The sequence below is a fragment of the Sturnus vulgaris genome, chromosome 29 (assembly GCF_052056855.1).
Source record: "Sturnus vulgaris isolate bStuVul1 chromosome 29, bStuVul1.hap1, whole genome shotgun sequence".
Lineage (NCBI taxonomy): Eukaryota > Metazoa > Chordata > Aves > Passeriformes > Sturnidae > Sturnus > Sturnus vulgaris.
This window is the reverse complement of record NC_142271.1, coordinates 5,218,641-5,240,687: the sequence shown is the minus strand read 5'-3', so window position 1 is coordinate 5,240,687 and position 22,047 is coordinate 5,218,641. Positions and strand designations below refer to the sequence as shown.

At 49.5% G+C, this 22,047-nt stretch overlaps 1 protein-coding gene across 3 annotated transcripts in view; it reads right to left on the bottom strand.

Annotated features, from left to right (window-relative positions):
- Positions 1–813: 813 nt before the first annotated feature.
- SRGAP2 (SLIT-ROBO Rho GTPase activating protein 2) overlaps positions 814–22,047 on the bottom strand; it is a 98,178-nt gene continuing 76,944 nt past the window's right edge. For all 3 annotated transcript variants that reach the window (XM_088180543.1, XM_014872653.2, XM_014872652.2), the window contains 7 exons: positions 20,882–20,987; positions 20,107–20,331; positions 17,177–17,256; positions 12,862–13,042; positions 11,841–11,987; positions 9,361–9,688; positions 814–6,677 (listed from right to left, as the gene is read on the bottom strand). In XM_088180543.1, the coding sequence (XP_088036669.1) occupies positions 6,294–6,677; positions 9,361–9,688; positions 11,841–11,987; positions 12,862–13,042; positions 17,177–17,256; positions 20,107–20,331; positions 20,882–20,987 (1,451 nt within the window). In that variant the 3' untranslated portion in view covers positions 814–6,293. The remainder of the gene's footprint in view (positions 6,678–9,360; positions 9,689–11,840; positions 11,988–12,861; positions 13,043–17,176; positions 17,257–20,106; positions 20,332–20,881; positions 20,988–22,047) is intronic.

Genomic DNA, 22,047 nt, shown 5'->3' with positions numbered 1-22,047 from the left:
TGATTTTGGAGTAAAAGCATCCCAGATTTCCAGCTGTTCCCTACAAGGGAGCACAGGGGTGCTCACCCCAGGGACAGGGGGGCCAAAATGCCTCAGTTAAACATCAAACCTCGCTGAAAGTCATTCCTTTGAATTTGAAGAAAAGGAAGCCAAAATGGCACAGCCCTGCCATGATCCCCCTCTGTGCTCTGAAAAAGAGATGGGAAAAAGCAGGTAATGATAATAATAATGATCCAATCCATAATCTCAATCTTAAATCCTCTTTCCTGACACAGTTGAGGGCCCATCCTCCGCAGGAAAATGATGAAGATTAAGCATTTTTAAATCAGGTCACTGCCAGGGAAGTGTTTGCCCCGGGGAATCCTGAGCTGTGTGGGTGCGTGCGAGCCCGGGGCTGCAATCAGGAACCAGTGGGGTCACAGAAAGAATGGTTTGGGTTGGAGGAGACCTTTAAAGTCTTATTCTACAGCAGGGACACCTTCCACTATCTCAGGGTGCTCCAGCCTGGCCTGGGACACTGCCAGGGATCCAGGGACAGCTGCTCTGGGCACCTGTGCCAGGGCTGCCCACCCTCCCAGGGAAGAATTCTTTCCCAAAATCCCATCTAGCCCTGCTCTCCTTCAGTTTCAGGCCATTCCCTTGTCCCATCACCACATCCTCGGTGTCCCGTGTCCCCCTGGGTCCTGCAGATCCTTCCTCACCCCCTCACCAGCCCCTCCAAACCATTCCTGAGCTTTCCAGAACCTCCCCCAGGCCATGCTCCCCCTCTCTGTCCCACTCACACCCAGGACATCACACACCAGCACCCTCAGGTCAGTGTTTCCACCATACCCAAAACATTTATTTCTCCAAAACTATTGCTAATGACAATGGATACATTTTGTTGCCCCAGTATGGATTTAACAGTTCCAACACATCGACTCCTAATACTGTACAATACTGTACCAAAAGGGGGAAAATAAACAACAACAACAACAAAAAAAAAAAGGCTGTACCTCCATATTGTACAGAGTTCTATGTACAAAGTACAATTTTACACAGTTTTATATATACACCATATATATATTGGTGTAGAAGACATGAAACAGTGGAAACTCGTTTTAGCAAGAACATTCCATCCCACCATGAAACAACTGCTGCCGACAACCCCAGGTCCAGAAAGGAAAAAAAAAAAAACAAACCCACAATTCCTACACTTTGCAAGCCCATTGTGCTGCCTTGCAGCAGGACCAGGGCACCACTGTGACCCTGGGGAAGCCGAGCTGGCTTTCAGCAATTGCCCTGTCTGAGCTACATCGAGCTGGGCTGTTGGGGAAGCTGCTGCTCACAAATATTGCTCCAGCAGTTTGGCACCCTCACGAGTCCAACCCCTGGGGTTTGGGTTGTTCTTCACATCATCATCATCTGCAGGAAAGGCTGGTGAAGTCCAGGATTAAGGTTATTACAGAAAGGACAGGCCCACCTACAAATCCTGCTGCAAACTGCTGAGTATTTACCCTGTGTGGAGCTTGGCAGATCAAGTATTACATGGCAGCAAGCTGCCTGCCCTCTCCACCTTCACCTTTTTTTTTTGGCCCACGGTTGAAAAACACTTTCATCCCAAACGATGTTAGAGGAAGCACAAAATTTAACAGGGAAAAAGGAAAAAAAAAAACCCAAACCAAACCAACAAAATCCTTACATTTTCCAGGCTTTGAAGTGCTGTTTTGGCATCTCTAGAGCCACCCAAATGGATGGTTTGGTGCTAGAACCCAGCCTGGAACAGAATTCACCTGAATTATTCTGGTGGGCTTGTGCGTGACACAGCCAGGGCTATCCCAGCCCTGCAGGCACCAGGGTCAAGTATTTCTGGTTTTATTTCTTATTTTCAAGTACCAGGTTGTCACACAGACACAGAGACACGCAGAGAGCCGATGTGGGAAGAGCTCCAACCCCAAAGTTCAGTCCATGAAGTGCTTGGTGTTTCCCCAGGGCTGGCAGGGAGTGTCCCTGGGGGAAGGACATTCCCTCCTTTCCACCTCCTGTGCTACCAGCCCACTAAAGGAACAGCTTTATGTCCCCACCTGCATTTGTGGGGTGTTAGCCAAGGCCAGAAAAGCCCAAAAAAGGGCTGCTTATTTTTGTGAAAGCTAAAAATCTCAAAATAAATAAATCCCTGGCTCGTTAAACTCAATTTTCTGTTCTGGGCAGGTCCATAAGTGATGGAAATGCCCCGATGCTCCCATTTTCCTGTGCTTTTGAAGCAGTTTTTGAAGCAGTTTTTGAAGCAGTTCCCCACCCCGTGGCTCACAGGTGAGTTCAGTGTGTTTGGGGCACATCCCAGGGCTTGGTCCTGCCAAGCACAGGTGCCTCTCACCTGGCCACACCTGGGGCCACAGGGGCACCTCCTTCCCTTCCCCTCCCACCTGTGCTCAGGGATGGACAAGGGGCTGAGCTCAGCCTCTCATGGAACCCATCCAACTCGGTCCAGGGGGATTTTTGGGGCATGTTTCCATCACTCCTGATCCCTCACACCTCCTGGAAGTGTCCCCAGCACGTTCCAGTCTCCCCAGTCCACGTCCCCAGGAAGGATCTGAAGTGCTGAGAACCAGACACGGCGATTTTTCCAGAAGAACATCTCCCAGAAGCTCCATAAATCCCCAAACCTGCTCCATGCTCCGCTGAATTTGAGGTTTTTTTGACACAGAGAAGAAGAGAAATAAGGCAGCAAACTGCACCTGCAATGAACTTCTCCTGTCCCAGTATTGCTGGAGCTCTTCCAGGTGTGCCAGGCCCGTACCCAGTGCAAGGTGGGGGAACTACAACAGATGGGATTTCTTGCCAAGCTGAAGTGTAAATAAATTTATGAGAACTCGGTTATCTTAACCTACTTTTGTGCAAGAACAATCTTGCCTTAAAAAAGAAAAAAAAAATTAAAAAGGAAAAAAAAAAAATCAACAAAAACTCCCAAAACCCAACACATGAGGTATTCAGCACAGGAAACCCAAAGACTCCTTTTGAACAGGTATCAAAATACAGACATATACAACAACTTTTTTTTTGTTTTTTTTTTTTTGTTCTGCTGTCACAGTGCACTCTAATTATTTACTCATTTTCATTGCAATAAAATACCCAGTACAGATAAAGTGAGAGGGTTTGATCGTGTCCCACTGCTCGGACATGAAGGACAAATTTACAATTCATAAACTTTGGACGACCTCAGAGAGGCAGAAATTAAGCAATGGTTAAAGCACACTGCTCCATTCCCAACTAGGGAAATAACCCAGAAAAGGTCTGAGCTTCAGAAACCATTCAGATTGATCACCTAAAACCGTGTTTCATTTTAAAAGTTTGTCTTTTTTTTTTGTTTTGTTTTTTTTTTTTGCTTTGGATTATTTCAATCCAACACCTGATGAACAAGGTTCATACAAAGCACTATCGAACAGACAGACGATAATTCCAGTTATCAAACACTTCTTTTGTCTTTATATTTGACACAGACGTTACAGGAAAAGTCATGAAAAGAGAATTTCCGTGGAAGAGCTAAAATTCCTTCGGGATATGCAGGTGTGGAGTGCCATTGGTACCTCCCCAAGCAAACCTGTGTGTCCACTCCACGCCAGCCTCTCGTGGTTGTGCAGGGAGGGAACATTTCCAGTTCCTCCTCCCCACCTTTGCAGCAGTGACTGCTCATAAAACACTCGTGCCAAACACCCTCTCAGCCTTGTGTGTTCACAGAGCGAGGTGGACAAGCTGAAAAATCTTTTTTTTTTTTTTTTTTTCCCATTATTACTGTGTGATTTTTCTTGCTTCATCCCCTCTGTGTGTGAGGAAGAGGAAGGACGAGCTTCATCCTGTCCTATTGCTTGTGTCAATCACAGTGCACACCAGAATTCCAGTTGAGTTGCTCCATATCCAGGTGATCCTGCCAAGCACCTTGGCAGCAGGATTGTCCCAGAGCTGTGGGTGCTAGAGAAGCACAGTAATAATTCAGATACAGACAGTTGCTGTTATAGTAACCTGAAGTCTTTTTTTTTTTTTTTTTTTTTTAATTTTTTTTTTGTTTGTTTCCATCTAATTCCACACTTCAGACCTTGAAGCTGGAAAAGAGCAGCTCCTCCCATGTGCTGTGCGTGGCTGAACACTTATTCTTAGGAATATTGAATGCTAGGCATAAAAATATAGAAAGAAAATAAGGCATTAAAATGAGGCAAAGTCAATTTTTACAGAGATCCTGCTCTTGACACAGATTAACTTCGGTCATTTGAGACCAACAAAAAAAAAAAAAAAAAGAAAAAGAAAAAAAGAAAGGAAACAAAAAAACCCAAAAATTCTTACTAAAAAGGAAATGCCAAAAAGTTCTGCCTGAGCAAAAAAAAAAATCACAAGTTTAATCATTCTATTTTTTTTTTTTTTTTCCCCCAAAAGAACAAGTGATTCCTTGGTGGTGGAAGTCCATCAGAACCTGAGAGCAGAGGTCGCTGGTGGCATCTCCTGGAGGGACAGGGACAGTCACACTCGTACCATGGGGCTCCCCCAGCTCCTGACAGCTCAGGAGGAAAAGGAAACCAGGAGTGTCCTCACCAAAACCATTCCAGTGCTCCCCAGCTCCTGCACGGCCTTGGTTCAGGGCCCAGGGGAAGCTTTTAGGAAAGTCGTGAATTCTGGATTGATTGTTTCTGTAGGGAGGGGTTGTGCGTGTGGGCAGGGAACAGGGCTGCAGAAAACCCTGCTCCGTTTTTCCAGCATCTTAAATGCATCACAAAAGGACATTTCAGCAACTCTTCTTCGTTCCTTCTTTTCTAAGTGCCGATTAAACTGACTTTGCAGTCACCAGGAACCCACAAAGTGAAAGGAAACTCAGCTGAAAACGGGTGAGAAAAACGATTTTTGTTATGTTGTCCTGAATTCCTGGTTTGATGGAAGCCTAAGACGTGCAGCTTGTGTGAAATCCTGGAAAAGCTGAACAACCAGGCGAGCTGAGGGTCAGCCAGTCTCCACCCTTAAGTGGCACAAGCCTTTTAATTATGAAATTAAATAAATGTGGGCGCTGCAGAGAATTCCCAGGGGAGTACAAAAGAGTCCGTGGACGCTGCTGGCTACGGATAAATACAAATAATAGCAAAGAATTCGTTCATTCACAGGTCAGTCCTGCAGGGAAGCCACTCCAGAGGCCACTGTGCTGTCACATCCCTGTCCCCAGCAGCGCTCCCTGCACTGCTCTATAAGAGCAGAGATCCCCAGGGCAGCTCCCAGAGGAGCAGAGAGGGACGAGGCAGGGAGCTGGAGAACTCCTGAGAGAAGTTTCTGAGAAGTTTTGGAGAAGTTTTTAACAGTGCTTGGCGCTGGGATTGGGGTCAGGATCTGTCCTGAGCAATGGGCAAACCAGCAGAGTGTGTGTTGGGGATGGGCTCCCAGCAGAGGATGCTCGTTTTCAAAATTATCTATTATTATTTTTTTTGTTTTGTTTTGTTCTTTTTTTTTTACATTCAGTCTCCCGAGAGCAAACACCACATCAGAGCCCACGGGCTGAAAATGACACTGGAAACAATAAAGCTGCTTTTAAATATGGGAGAGCAAAGGGGGAAACCAGTGAAGATTGTCCATAAGCAACAACTGGGCTTTTTCTTGTGCTCCCAGACCTCAGGAACGTGTTTGTTTATATTTGCACAGACACATCTTACGTAGAACTCCACAAAATCTACGAGTGTTCCAGAGTAAACTATTTTTTTCCATGACAACAAAAGCATGAGGCTGGATGGCCAAAGGCTTTGGCCCCGAGGGGGAGGAATGGGGAGCAAACAAACAAAACCAGAGGATGTGATGGAAGTCGAGACAGACCCTTAACCACCGTGGCACCAGCGGGCGACGGAATAATAATAATAATAATAATTATAATTATAATAATAATAATGCACAAGAAATAGGCATGTCCAAGCTCCACGTAACCAGTGGCACCAAAACATGCAACAGACTAAAATCTATCCTATTGTTTCCCTGTGATAAATGAAACACAGAATACAGAAGTCACTACACCAGCATCCCAAAACAGGACACCACCAAACGTTCCCTCCAGCGGCCCAACACCCAAACCAGGCGTGGAAACCAAAGTCCAGCTCATCCCTCGGTGTTTTCCTGCTCAGCTTCACAGTGGATCGTGGGTCGTGGATGTCCCCAGGCGTGGCAGGAGCTGTCCTGGGGGGGACACGGGGACGAGGCTGCGGCCGCTCGGGACCTCGCAGCTTTTCAGTCCGAGGGGTTTGTTAAATAAAAATCCCAGCGCGTTTGGCGGAGTCTCCTCACTTGGAACAGCATCACACAGTACACGACTTGTCAGGGGGCTGCTGGGCTGCCGAGGGGGCCACGCCGGGGCTGCTGGCGCTGGTTTTGGGGAACACGGCGGGTTTGGGGCGCGTGGCCGGCGGCTTCACCTGCGGGGCCACCTTGACCGACTTGACCGGCCTGAAGGTGCAGGGAATGTCCCCGGCCGTGCTGGCACTGCGCTGGAAAGGGGGCTCAGTGTCCTTCAGCAGCTGCGTGTGCATGGGGCTGGAGGGCTCCGAGGTGGGCGCCACCACCGGGGAGGTTTTGAGGGGCTCCAGGGTGTCCAGGACCACATCGGGAGCGTGCTTGACGCTGCTCTGCCTCTCCAGCTCCCGCAGCTCGTTCAGGGCTGAGTTCATGGTGGCTTCAATGTCCTGCAAGAAGAGCAGAGGAGCACGGTGAAGGCACGGCCCAGACACACGAATAACCGGACAAAAGCCAGATTTTTTTTTTTTTTTTTAGGTTTTTTTTTTTTTTTTTTTGTTTTTTGTTTTTTTTTTTTTTTTTGAGTTTTTGTTTTCTAAGCGCGCCAAGCTCCGGGTCAAGGACCAAACTGTGCGGCTCCTCGTCCTGCAGCCAATAATCACTAAAATTTTCCAGCATCGGGGAGCAAAATAATTGCTAGCACTGCCTTGATGCTAATCTGGCCCTTTCACTGCTCCTGATGCTGCCCAGACTTCAAAGTAAAGCCCCAAACTACAGCAATGAACAGAAACCAAAGCACCGGTGCCCATTCCTGTGCTTTATTTGGCACGTGAGATTCAGGAGGCTGAATTCCTGAAGGGAGCACTGATGGGCCACACACTGAATGCTGAAATCCTCGTGGGCTCTTGCTGCCTCATTGGTTTTCCTGCTGAGCTGTTCCCAGAAATGTATTTCACAGGACTCGAGAATTTTAGAAAACACAGAAGATGTCAGAAGCACGTGCAGAAACCAAAACTGGCCCTTCTCCTTCCTTCTTAAAAAGTATTACAGTCATTACCAAATAAATATAAAGAGAACTTGGGAGTTAAAAGCACGGGGTTTTTGTCTCAGGACCTACAGTTTCTGCTGGAGAGTGCCGTGGTGCACAGAACTCCCTGGGGAGCAGGAGAGCTCAGCCTGGCTGTGACTCACACTTTTGGCTGCGGCTTTCCAGCTTCCTCAGAGCTTTTTCAGGGGGTGGGGAAGGTAAATCACTCAAGGAATGGTGGAAGAAAGCAGAGGCAGAAATCTGACACCTCCCACTCTATCTTGAGGCCAGGCAGATTTTCGTTATGAAGTTGGGGAAATATGTAAGATGGTTATTGGATGGTGTTTGAGCAGATACTACAGAGAAAAACACTGATTTAACACAGCTTTGGCTTTCTCCCCCTCCTCTTTTTTATTTATTTTCCCCTCCTCTTTCCTTTTAGTCCCCAGACTCTTCTCCAGTGAAACAATGGAGTGAAGGTTCTGGCAGGGAGAGGAGACACAACAATTTCAGTCAGAGCCTAATTGAAAAAACCAAGAATCTGATTTATATCAACCAAAGCCTCGACAGGACAGGGAACCACGAAGACAACAGGAGCTGCACACGACATTTCCACTGTAACAAATGGGCCCAAGGTACTCAAAAAATGGCAAAATACAAATTCCCACCAGCATTAAACCCATGGGGTTTTAACGTGCCCTTTATTTATTACGTGGAGTTGCTGTTCTGTCAATAAAAATGAAGTTTAATTTTCACGTATTTCCCCCCAGCTCCTTAGGAACCTGCAGAGCCCTGAGCCAGGCAGAGCTGTCAGGTTTACCAGGGCTGGGTTTGTAATCCGAGCCTGGAGCATTCCTTTGCTTCAGCCTGACCCATCCATCCCACCCTGCAAACAGTGGCTACAGACAAATTCGAGTGCAGGCACATCCACTCTCGTGGAAGGGGAAATCTCTAACTCCACATCTTTTGGAGCCAGCCCTGACTTCAGGGCCCTGGTGTCAATAACTGACTCCTGAAATCCAGCAGGGTTACGTTCAGAGCTGGTTCCTGGTCACACTCTGAGCCCTGCAGGAGGATGAGGATGGCACTGGAGCACTGCAGCCTGCTTTTATTTGGGCTGGGCTGCTCCATGTGCTTCCCATGCCACACCAGGAGCGTGTTAAATCCACAAGAAATACTTCATTTCTCTCATGTCTCGAGGTTACGGTTGTTTAATTCTCTGCTGACAGCTTTGGAATCTGTGTCACTTTCTGAAATGGGTGTTTTTAGTCTTGAGATTAAATTCTGGGTAAGGAACAGGGCCAAGTTTTTCTGGAGGAAGGACCTGACTGTTCATCTTCCCTCAGGAAAGCAGCCTCAGTGCCCTGCACACAGAGGGGATGAAAGGCCAGACTGGGGCTGTGTCCTTAATTAAAGTTAATATTGCACTGAGACAACCACAGAACGCCTGGGGTTGGGAGGGACCTCTGGAGCCCAACCCACTGTCCAGACAGGGTCACCTGGAGGTGACACAGGGACACATCCAGGTGGGTTTGGGGTGGCTACAGGGAGAGAAACTCCAGGACCTCCCTGGGCAGCAATTCCAGGGCTCTGCCACCCTCGTGGACAGAAGCTCTTCCTCATGTTGAGGTTCAACTTTTTGTTTTAATCTACGGCTCCTGTGGCTGAACAGAGCCTGGCACCATCCTGGCACTCCTTGGGGACATTTGTATGGATTAGTGGGATCCCCTCTCAGCCTTCTCCTCTCCAGACTCATCAGGTTCAGCTTTGGGTCTCTCCTGATCCAGAGCTGCCCTCCCTCCAGGGGAACACACACGAGATTAACTCAGACCCTTCACTCCCAACACCTCCTGCACCCCAAATCTTCCAAACCTCCCAAGGAAAGCTCTCCACAGTGACCAGGCTCAGCTCTGAACCTCTCCAGGCTCAGCTTTGGGTCTCTCCAGGCTCAGCTCTGAATCTCTCCAGGCTCAGCTCTGGGTCTCTCCTGTTCCTCCCTCCAGGGGAACACACACGCGATTAACTCACACCCTTCACTCCCAACACCTCCTGCACCCCAAATCCTGCAAAGCTCCCGAGGCACCCGTGCAGGAGCTGCTGCTGACCTGAGCAATGACCTCGGGGTCCATGGGCCGGTGGTTGTTGAAGCTCTTGGACCTGCCGGCCGTGACAGCCTTGCGGATCTGCGGGCTGTCCATCCTGCTCTTGAGCGACGAGTGCCGGCTGATGGAATTGAGGCTGCCGTGGCCACTGATGGAGCATTTGTCTGGAACCTCCTTGGGAAGACTTTGGCTCATAATGGGCTGAGATGAGGGCCTGGAAGCGCCTATGGCCCCGGGGGAGGCTGGTTCTGCCAGGGAACTACCTAGGCCGTGGCCGTCACTTTGGCGGAACGCTCTTCTGATGCTGCCTGACTCTGGTTTCTTTCTTTGCCTTCAGTCACAAAAGCAAAACAAGTCAATACAAGCAGGTACAGGGCTGTCATTTGAAGATATTCCCCCCAAAAAACAACACACAGGACAATGGGAAGAGACACAGAGGTACCCAGATTACAAACAGACCCAGGGGTTGAGGAGTGATTGCGGGTACGGTGAAATAATTATAAATTATAAATCATTCCAGTTTCACGCTTCTAACAAGAAGACTGAGTCCTGGCAGCTGTGCACATTCATAGCAAAACCACAAAACTTGGGTGGAACGTGATTAACTTGGTCAAGAGGAGAAGAATTTATACTGGAACAAAAAAAAAAATAAAAAATAAAAACCCTCTGTGCCATGGACAGGTTTTGATGATGTGTTTTTATTACATTCCAAGAGCAGAGCTACAATCTTTGACTGGAGGACACAGTATAAGTCTACTAAGCTCCTGGCCCAAGGCATCAAGTTATTATTTTCAGAGATCAGCAAGCAAAGACCCCCAGTTTGGGGTCAATGATCATTTCCAATGTTTGCTGGTGGTAAGAGATGATTCTTTTTCATGGCTTTGGCAGGACCACAAGGCATTATCTATGCAGGGCTACAGATAAACCAAAGGGATGATGTCAAATGGATGAACTGGTCCAAAGAATTTAGTTTCTACCCCAGCACCATGAGGTCTGACAGCACGATTCCACTCAAATCATGGGAAGGCCAATGCAGCAGAATACTTTATGCCATAGGTCTGAAGCTTGGCATCCATTATACAGGGAAGGATCCATTTATATATAGCACCAGCCCCACGAATAACTGCAAGAAAGTGTTAACTCCAGTAGGATTTTGGCATCCAAATAATAATTCAGTGGGTGGCACAACTGTCACTGCGAAACCATCTGATTTAATTTTGCTCAAGTCTGTTCACACATAGGTCAGAAGATTCATTCCTAAAGAAAAAACAACAAAATGAGTCTTATGCTACTTATTGCTAAATATCAGGTTCTCTAGTAAAGGGGGAAAAAAAAAACCCCAAAACTGGAGTGGACATTCCCCAGGCTTCTAAAAACCACAACGCACAACTCTAGCGAGGCCAGCAGATGGTGAAGCTCCAGCACAGGTCTGTTATTACACAAATCTCTCCACAACTGGCAGAATGGCCACTCCAGTGGCTCAGACAGCAAATATCATAAAAGAAAGCCCAGAGCCCAAGCTGATGCAGATTAACTCGGCTTCCCAGATATCAGTGGAGCTCTGCTGAATCCCATAAGGAAGGCCCAGGCTCTCTAGGCCATGAGCAGGGTCCAAACCTTTTAAAAGGATGCTTTTGTGCTAATGCCTTCACAGACTACATTGTGTTAAATTAACTGAAGGTTTAGAACATCCCCTCCCATCAAACTGTAATTATCACATAATACCTTCACTGCACACTGGAGGGAGGTGGGGGTTTTTTAACATCGAGGAAATAATCAGAAATACACGGGGGATAAGCCTGTCTAGAAAAATTATTTAACAGATCATGGAATTTAGTCTGCTACTAGCTTGATTTTCCAGCTTTTTATTATGTTGAGTGTTGGCTAAAGCAACAATTTCTGGTGGAGGAGGCAAGGTTAGAGCAACAGGGGGTTGTGCTGTTCCACTGCAAGCATATGGTTAGTAACCCGAGGTGAGCAGTGCTGCAGAAACAAAGGCAGTGCCAGATGGTGGGACTGCAGGTATGGCATTTATCACAAACTGGGACACAGCTTCCTGCTGGAATTGTCCCCCCCCACCCCACCCCACCCCACCAAACAGGACGTGGTCGATGTGGGGGAGACGTGACAGATCACAGAACACGACGAGGGATGGGGACAACGACACGAGATCTCAGCCCGCCACTCCCCTCCCCTCCTCTGCCTGCTCAGCACACAGAACAGGGCTTGGGGGGAAAAAATATTTGGGAAAACAGGACCAGATGGCACCTTGGAGACAGGGAAGAGAAGCCAGTGGGGTTTCTAACGAGTGATGGCCACGCTGGTGACAGAGAGGGGACAGCAAAATGTGAGTTAAAAGAGAGGGAAGCAGAGAAGAATGGTGGCAGTGCTTGTTAATGAACCTTTCTCAGGGAAGGAAGCTTTCACTGGACTCATCACCAAGCCCTTGACAGGCAGGGAAAACAATGCAAGGCTGCTCTTACTTGTTGATGTTGGCAAGGTAAATGTCTGCGACGTGGCCCCCGCTCGGGCAGCTGGCACCAGCTCTGGCTGTCACTTTTTCCTCCGGTGGCTCCGAATTTATTTCTATTTCCGACTTCGGACTGGACCTTTCCGACATCCCGTCCTCACTAGGAAGGAGGAGGAGGGGAGGGTGTGAGAAGCAGGGCAGGAGCAGCAGTGCTGGATGCCCAGCACAGCGCTGGGTAAATGCACACAGCAGCACGGGGTGAGGGGCTGGGGAACCACCACGAGTCCTTCAGTCACTGAATGGTTTGGCTGGAAATTATCTAAATCATCTTGTTCCACCCCTCTGCCACGGCAGGGACATCTCCTGCTGTCCCAGGATGCTCCAAGCCCTGTCCAGCCTGGCCTTGGACACTGCCAGGGATCCACAGCTGCTCTGGGCATTCTGTGCCAGGGTTTGCCCACCCTTACAGGGAACAATTCCTTCCCACAGACCCAGACTAATCCTGCCCTCCTTGTAGAAAACTGCCCTCCTCCTCCTGAGCACCTGAGACATCCCATCTGTGCACACCCTCACCAAACACTGTGGGACACATATTGAGAAAGTTAAAAAATTACAGCCTGAAAAATATTCCAGGCTGGAGCTTCTCAGCTCTGTTCCCAGCCCATGAGCTGGTCCAGCTCAAGGCTAGGGAGAAATATAAAAATAAAAATAAAAAGGAATTAATAACAAACAGAACCCCTGTTGTGGTGTGTGCCCAGGCCCTGGCCATGGGGTGTCTTCTCTCTGAACCAATCTCCTTTTCTCTGCTCTGGGAGTTGCAGTCCTGCTATAAAACCAAGTGTGTTTGTGAATAAACTTGTCTCCTTCTTCCTGTCATGAAACACCACCACGCAGCCGTGCATCTTATTTCTACCTCACTTAAAACTCTTAAAACCCCTTTCCACGGCTACAAACCACCAGCACCATCCTTCCCCCAGGCTCCAGCTCTCAGAGCTCCCCGGAGTGAGGCCACCCCGGGCTCCAGGCTCACGTACGTGTCCTGCACCACGATGTACTGGTGGGGGATGAGCCCGTCGATGCCGTTGTGCCGCCCCTCCCACCAGTCATCCGAGGCTCGCTGGTACAGCAGCAGAGAGGCTCCTTTCTTGAACGACAGCTCCCGTGCAGTCCTGCCCAGGTAGTCAAACTTGGCTATGGCCTCTATGGGCTCACACTCTACGAGATAAAAGGGAATAAACAACAGTTCACTAAACATCTGGGCTCAGGTGAGCTGCCAGCAGTTTCAACCTGCCATAAAGCAGAGTGTGGAGAGGACAAAGTGCTCCTTTTCTGGCAGCAGAGGGCTGGAAGCAGGAATATTGACAGGGGAGCCCCCAAACTTGAGGATGTTACACTTTCATCCTTCACGAAGGGCACATTTGTATTTTCCATGTCTTAAACCCCCTCACAGCAATTCAAGCCAATAATGATGGAAGTGGCAAGGGCAGAATTAGGGTTTCATTAAAATCAAAAGGGTTTCACTGAAATCAAAAGGCTCACAGTCCAGGAGATAGAAGAGAATAAACAGTTCAGTGAACACCTGGGCTCAGGTGAGCAGTCTGCAGTTTAAACCTGCCACAAACCAGTGTATGGGGAGGATAAAGTGTTCCTTCCTTCTTAAGCCAGCAAAATTCAGAGGGGAACTTAAACTTAAGGATGCTGCCCTTTCATCCTTTACCTCACAGAGGGCACATCTGTATTTTCCAAGCCCTAAAACTCCTCACAGCAATTCAAGCCAACAACGATGGCAAGGGCAGAATTAGGGTTTCATTAAAATCAGAAAGGTTTCAGAGGTGGGAAGCATTCAGGTACATTCCAGACAAAAATCTGCCCGTGGTTCTCTTCCTTAAAAGCAGCTGAATTGAACCCCCTTGGGCAGGCAGGGGAGGGAAACATCCTCTCACTCCAAGCTGCTCCAGAAATAAAGCTTCTATTCAGAAGGAAATTTCTGCTGCCTGTGAGGCTCACCTGAGCCAGGGGAGCAGAATTCTGGCACGGTGGGAGGCCCTGCTATTCATCCAAGTGTGATGGAAGCAAAGGAAAAAGATCCCCCAGAGCTGGGCTTGGAGCAGGGTGAGGACACAGAGCTGCTCCCTGGGCTGCTCCTTGCCCACTCCTGCAAAGCTCACACAGGAGCTCCAGCCATGCCCTGCCACTAATCCAGGTCCCTGCAGGACTCTGGGATTATACCCAGGCACAATAAGGGCATTTAAGACACTCAGGATAATCAATGTGGAATTCCTGTGGATTATTTTTAAGGCTCTGAAAAGAATCTGCCACTGTTGGGAGTGTAAATGTGTATTAAGGCAGCTCCTGGTTCTGGGCAGGGATCAGGGGAATGGAGATGAGCTCAACCACACAGCCCCACTGGGCTCCCTCTAATTACTTTAAAGGAGCTTTAATGCAGCCAAGCAATCCATGGAAATTGAGTTCTTCCCTGCAGAAAGAGATTTGTGGTTCCTCTCCCCTGATCAAAGGGAGATCTGCTTCTCCACACAGAGATCTCTGCACCACAGGAAGCTTCCACGGTGCAAGAGAAAACTAAAATGGGCTGAAAGGCCCAACATGAGGCACAGCTTTCCCAGTTATTCCCTGGGACAGGCAGTGCTCCAGAAGTGGCTCTGGAGCTGCCTGCAGGCTGCAAGGTGGCAGCAGGGCTTGAGAAAATACTGGTGTAAATGCATCTGAGGCAGCTGGGAGCTCCTCAGCCAGGCTGAGGGGGCAGAGCAGAAGCATCTCCCCCCCAAAAAGCCCCAGCAGCACCCAAAAATTACCCTGCACCAAGCGACATCAGCCACAGGGTGTGTGAGATCCACCCCCAACAACCCCTCCAGCACAAACCTGACAGCTCAGAATTCTCTCACACCACCCATTCCAGGTAAGCCTGTGGTCAAGACTCACCCAGATCCCATTTATATGGAGTCCTCAGGAGCCAAACAGGGATTTGGAAGGGTGGGAAAAGCCTGGCCCACGTTGGCAGCTTGGGGCAGACTCCCCAAAGCACGAGGTTGTCTGGGTTTGGCTCCTTCTCCCTCTGGCCTGCTCTGCCAGCTTGTCCTAACAGCAAAAACCCCACCAATGCTGGTTTTGGGGGTCCCCTCCATGTAGGAAGGGGATGGGAGTGTGGTTTGGTGGATTCCATCTGCTTCATTAACAAGTGTTTATTGTTCCACATGAGCGTGGCACTCAGGTTTCTTATGTTTCCAATTTGCTTCTCAGGACTCTGGCTTTTCTCCAGAGCACTGATTTTAGACTTGAATTTCCAGTAGCTTTTTCCTACTTACACTTCTGCTCAGAGAAGAAAACTGTGTGAATGAAGAGCAATAAGGCTAAGCCAAACAATTCCCCCTGCCAGTCTGACAGCTTGGGCAGACAAGCAGCAGATTAAAACATTTCCACTGGTATTTATAATTCAACAAACACACAATCTGCTTGTCTTTCAGCAGTTCTGACCTCTCATACCTGTCTCAAATCAGCTCAGGGAGGCTGATGAACTGCACAGATGCTCTGCCAAACACGACCTCTCCCCTCACCCCAAAATTCCTTCCTGCACTGGAGGTGGCTGTGATGACAGCTTTACTTTGGGAGGATTAACCCCAGCCTCCCCAAAGAGCTCTAGGAGGTTTGGACCCATCTGAAGGAGGAAAAAAACCCCAGAAAGATCCACGGTGGAGCTGTGCACTGCTGAGGTGTGACCAGGGTGTGACACTGCACAGCCCAATTAGCATCAGACTCCTTAATTAAACCACACAGAAGAGACCCAGCCCCAGCTGCCTCCTGTGCCTCAGTGCCAAGTGCTCCCTCCCAAAAGTTTCCTATGGAATATTCCACAGGACTCCATCCAAAACACCTCCCGGCTTCACCTTGCCCACACACCCCGGCTCCAGAGGGCTGCAGAGCAGTGTCCTTCTCTCATCTCTGCTCCTTTCTCACCCTTCTGCCCTCCAAAAAGACCTAAAAACCCCAGCCACAAACAGCCCAATCTCGCAGCAGGCTGCAGCTCCATCCCAGGATTCACTCACAGCTGTGGGATGAGGTGGCCTGTCCTTCCTCACAGTTATTCAAATTGCTCTTTCTCAGAGATCCAAGCTCCAGGACACATTTCCAGGCATTTTTCACAGCTCCCACTTGTCAAACAGAACACTCTGTTCGAGGCAGGGAAGTGATGCTGTGTTTCATTCCCCAAGGCTTTGTGCTTCCTCCCCTCAACCCTGGCACTGCCACTCCTGGATTTCCCAGCATTTTTCCAAGCATCCTTTCCCTTCTCATGCTGAGGGAAAAGTGATTTCCCAGCGTTTCCAGGCATCCTTTCCTTTCTCACTGGTGTGTGAACACCAGAGGGTCACAGAGAATGGCTCAGGCTGGGCCAGAGCTGTAAGATCAGTGAGCTGTGAGGCCACTGGGAGCCAGGGATGCCCGGGCAGGGTTTGTTGAGCAGCAGCTGGAGCAGAGAGGCAGCACAGCAGCACCTGGCAGGGCCACTGAGCAAATTCCTGAAGGCCAGCTCAAAAAGGAGGATGCCTAATTTTAAGGGAATTCTGCTTCCCACCTCTGCAACTGAGATCATCCAAGCAAAAGCAGCCTGGAACTCCCAGAGCTGCAAAGGGTCTGAACACAGGAACAAAACCAACTCCTGTCCTGGTGCTCAGCCTGCTCAGCATGCCAGGGATCTTCGTTTCACATCACTCACTTCATCCTTCCTCGGCTCTGGATGGGGCTCACAGGATGTCCCCCAGCCCAGGAGGAGGCTTTGGAAACACCAGGGACACTCAGGACTGCAGTGTCACCTTGTCCTTAGGAAACATCCTGGAATTCTCAGCCTTGGTGCCTCTTTTCACTGAGCAGACAAGAAACTGAACGGAGCTTCCTCAAGGAAATGCAAAAATTATCTCTGAGAGAGGCCCTCAGGATCCTCTGCTCTAAAAGCCAGCTCTCCGTGGAGCACAAGCAGGTTTGGGGTTTGTTTTGCTTGCTCCCTTAAAGGGCTGGGGCTTTGAGCATGGAAATGCCTGGCCCAGGCAGAGGGGAGTGGGAGGGGACACTGAAACACAGCCAGGAGAGGAGGGGACACGTTCAAAACTCTCAGGTAATTCCAGAGATTCCCACTGATCCCACTCCTCTGTACTTCCTGCCATCAAACGCTGCCCTGTGACAATGCTCTGATTTCAGCTCCACTCTGGTATTTGAAACAAGCACAGCCTCCCCCAGTAAGTTCATCACCATCCCCAGTTCCCCCAGTAAGCTCCTCACCATCCCCAGTTCCCCCAGTAAGCTCCTCACCATCCCCAGTTCCCCCAGTAAGCCCCTTACCATCGTCACTGGTGTGGTGCTCAGCTGTGACGTCCTGCACCGAATCTTCTGCCAGGGCTCTCTCCCCATGAGGGCTCTCACTGCAACAGAAGGAAAAAAGCTTCAGCTGCTGGGAGCTGACAGCCCTCGTGGACTGGGAACACCCTGGAAAGCAATCACAACTGGGAACATCCTGGGAAACCAGCAGATGTAACTGGGAATCCCCATCAGGAGGCAGAGTTTAGGTTTTGCTGCTACAGACTGCTCTGTGGATGCATCTGCACGTGCTGAAGTCGCTGTGGGTGAAAAATCAAATTTTCTTATTTGATCAGGCAAACCAAACATCTTGGCGACCCCTTCTGAGTGCCATCAGCAAAGTCCAACTTCACATCTTACAGCCTGGACCTCTGGAGATGCTGAGCACTCACACAGCAGTGCCAGGCCGGGTCCAGCCTCCCCCTGCCATGCCAGCATTATTCCCTTGGCTGCACTCTCCGTTGCTCTAATTAGCTCATTAGATGGCTGATGAGAAAGCTGCAGCTTCCTGGGGGAAATCCTTCCTCGATTTATAATGATATTTCCAGGTCTGTGTTTGTCATCTCCCTCCATCCCTTTTATCACCATCTTCAATGTCCCATTCATTTCCCTGAACAACTCCCACAGCCCAATTAGTTGCCTGTAAATAAAGATTCCAGAGCACCTGAACTACCAAGAGGACTCAATTTATGTTTGGCACGAAGAAAAGCTTTGAAAGGATCAACAGACAACAAGTGGCAACCAAAGGTTATGTTTTTCTAAGAAGCTCCACGAGCAGCTCCCTCTGGACAGGAGCAGAAAGGAAACTGGAAAAGGATCCACAGCCTCTCCCAGGCAGCTCCAAGAGCTGCTGCCAGCTGGCAGCCCTGCCTGCCTGCCCTGCCTGCTCCTCCCGGGAGGAAAAAAAGGCCTAAAAACCCCGTGCTTGCTCTTCATCTTCCACCACAAAACTCCTCTGCTGCCTTCCCACACTCCTCAAAGGTGATTTTTCTAATCCTCTTCACACAGGAGTCATTTCATCCCTCATTTTGGCCCTGCAAGGGTTAAAATAAGTGGTGATGCTTGGACAGTGCTCTTTTAAACACGAGGCAAACAGAAGAAGGGGTGAAATGTGTGAATAATTCTGGCGTCTCGTTCTGCCCAATCCACAGGACACCAGGCTGCTCGACGTGCCCCGAGCCAGCACCTCAGCAAGGAACCTTTCCCATCCTCTGCAAAGCCTTTGTGCTCTTTAATAAAGTTTACAGAAGCCTCTGAAGCCAGCTGGAGGCCCCAGGAGGAAGCAGCATCGAGGGCTAAAGTTTCACCCAGACTCTGAAGTCATGTCGAGCACAGCCAAGCCCTGCTCACAGCCCACGTGCCTCTCCCCAGCCATGCCTCCTAAAAAGCAGAGTTTTCCACCTAAAATCCTGTCCTTGCTGCTGCCTGAGCCCTGGATGCTGCTTTTGGTGTCACCCTGGGAGCCCTGGAGGTGACAGCAGCAAATCCTGCCAGAGGAATGGAGCTGAGGAATTCAGGGAATGGAGGGGCAGCTCTGGGCTCTGCTCCCTGTGACAGGGACAGGAGCTCAGGGAAGGGCTGGGGCTGGGCCAGGGTTGGATATTTGGGAAAGGTTTTTCCCCCAGAGGGGGCTGGGCACTGGAAAAGGCTCCCCAGGGAATGGGAACAGCCCCAGAGCTCCAGGACAGCATTCCCAGGGTGGGATTTTGGGCAGGGACAGGGTTTGGACTGGATGATCCTTGTGGGTTCTTCCAGCTCCTGGTTCATCCATCCCTTATCTCCTTCCCTGAAATCACCCCCAGGACATTCTGCCCCCACAGTCCCCTGTGCACTGACACCCACACTGAGGGTACTCAGCACACTTTTATTCCCTCCACCTCATGGGATAAAACCTCTTGTCCAAATTTATGTGTTTCCTGAAGGCCATAAATATGATGAAGTTTTTTCTTTTTTTTCCCCCCTGCAACTCCTTCATATGTAACATCAGCTAAAAACATCAGAGAGAGGGGTGAAATTAAGAGAATTTCCAAAAGGTTTTGGCAAGTCCTCTGCACACAGCAGTGAGTTTGGAGGAGCCTCTGAAGGAGGAGTGATCCCACAGCTCTGAGACAAGCCAGGGAAACAAGGCTTGCTCTGTCACCACAGTGACTTCACTAACAAAAAAAAAAAAAAAAATTATTTCAGTGCACAAAAAGAATCTCTGACAGTGCTGTGACGCTGAAGGAGAGCAGGAGCCATGGGGGGAGAAGTGGGACACGAATGAACACGGGTGATCCTCAGAGGGAGGAAAGCAGAGCCCTCCTTTCCTTCCCCCACTGCTTCCACCCCAGATGACAGGAGCTGCTCTGCCTGAATTGCTTCCAGATGTGCTCTCAGACTGAGCACGTGGCCCGGCCTCTGGAGCTCCAGGCTGCATGGAAATGGTGATTTTGCATTCCTGCCTCTTCCCTCCCCCTCCACAGGGGCTGCCCTGGAAATTAAACTAAATTAAACTGTGCCACAGCCTTGGAGGTTCAGCTGCAAGTGACCCCTGTGTCTGAAGCACTCCAGACAGGCAGGGAGAAAAGGCAAAAGCAGGAGAGAGAGGGGAAAAAAAAAAAAAAAGAAAAATAAAAAACAACGAAAAGAGATTGATTTTGGCAGCTACCAAACCAGAACATCCAAGAAAATCCCTCCACAACCTTGCCCTTCAAGATAAGTGAGCGAGGTTTGACAACTGAATAGCTACTTTATACCAGCTTCTTTCTTTTAAGCTGATGACTCTCCAGAGAGACCAGAGCCATCTTTGCTGCTATAAAACAGATTTTTGAGAGGCTGGGCCAGATGCTGCAATCCCAAATTATCCAACACAAGTGCAGCATCCTAAGCCATGCATAAACATCCACCCATGGCTCTCCTCAGAGCATCCCTCTCACCAGTAATCCTCTGTGTTTCCACCCCTGCTGTACACCGGCCCCTCCAGCTCCCTGGCTCCTGGGAAGATGTTCTCATGTTGGATGATGATGGTTTTGATCAATTCATTGACGTGAGCCTGGCAAGAGACCTGGTCGTGCCCCTCGGGCACAGACATCAGCGTGGGCCCAAAGCAGATGGCCAGGTTGTAGGGATCCATCATGTTTTCTTCACTGAACTGAGATAAACTGCAAGAAAAAACAGAGGTGGGAAGGAGGGTGAACAGCAGACATCATCATCACCATCCTCATCCTCATCATCCTCATCATCATCACCACCCTCTGCTCAGAATACACAGCCGAGTTCAGGTTTGCTTTGGGCTTTCTGGGACACAAATGTTCTGGATCCAGGTAAAAAATGAGACACTGATGGCATTTACTGAGAAATGAAACAGAATCTGCAAAGGGAGTTTGAAAGCTCTGGGTGCTGACTTTAATATTTGACTTTTTTTCCTCTCTGTTATTGCTGTTCAGAGCCCACCTGCAGCCCAACTCAACACCAGGGTTCCAGCAGGACCCCCCTGCCATGGATTTACTCTGCAAGAGAGGAGGTTAAATGAGATATTAGGAAGAAATCCTCGCTGGGAGAGTGGCAGGCCCTGGCACAGGGTGCCCAGAGCAGCTCTGGATCCCTGGCAGTGCCCAAGGCCAGCCTGGGATGGAGGAAGGTGTCCCTGCCCTGCCCATCCTCAATAACCCCACGTTTACCCCAGGCCCTGCAGCTCCCAGGGGTACTCACTGGTTGAGGAATGCAAAGAGGTATCTCATGACAATCAGGGTGGTCTTGGGCAGGTTCAGCAGCACCTTCCTGATGTGCAGAGCTCGCTCCTGCAAATTATCCATGGCTGCAAGGGAAACACAGCACCAGAGTCACCCCCAGCCCAGGGCCACCAGTGCCCTGTGCCCTGCAAACTGGGCAGCCAGCAGAGCACCAGCAGGGCGGGATGTGGCTGCAGAGCTGCTGGCAAAGCCCGTGCCAGAAAAGGTCCCCAAACACGTGGGGACATCCTCCCTGTGAGCTCTGCATGTCACCTGGCACAAGGGACCCTTCAGGGCAGCTCGGTTTGAGAGGGAGAAGCTGTGAACACTCACGGTGACATGGTTAAAAAAGGGCTCCGTGTGCAGCCCCCACTGAGGAAGAAGTGGGCAGCAAAAATCAGCTCAGAAGGGAGAGCTCACTCAGGGGAAAGAGGATTTTGCTTCTCCACATAACAGGAATCCAAGTCTGGAAATGCATTTATCAGGAGCAGAAAAGCACAGGCCATTCCCCCTCAGTGATCTCCTGCCCCTGCAAAGGCCATTTCTCTGCCTGGACAATGCAATCATTCTTCACTTCTGGGGGATGTAGCAAGAGCCTGGCCACTTAAAAACGATGTTGTTCACATACAGAAACCACAAACAACCCTGTGCCTGGCAGAAGCACCTTTAGAAAGCATGAAAAATGTTAACAGCTCGGCTGTGAGTGCCCTGGTGATTGATGTGCTGGAGCAGGAGGCACTGGATGGTCCCTTGTGGGGATGAAGCTAAAAGGAGTATGAATAAAAACTACCTTGTCAGCTGAGGCCAGCACACAGGAGCATGGCAGCAGATATCCAGGGAAAGCACACAGGGCAGGGAACCCTGCTGCTGATCCCTGCCTTGCACAGGGCATTTCTGACATCCTCTGATGACAGCTCTTCAAGATTATCTTACACAAGTGAGGGTTTTTTGCTTTATTCTCTTTTAAAAGAATCCTGTCACCAAGCACTGTCTCACAAAAACCCATCACACAGCTTTTAAAACCTCTGAATTTCTATCTCCTTGTTCATTCATGTCAGTGCAAGGATGGCTGTGAAAAGGTGACTGCCCGGACTGGGTAACACAGACCAGCCCAGCAGCACAAACCCAGCCAAAGAAAACCCAAAA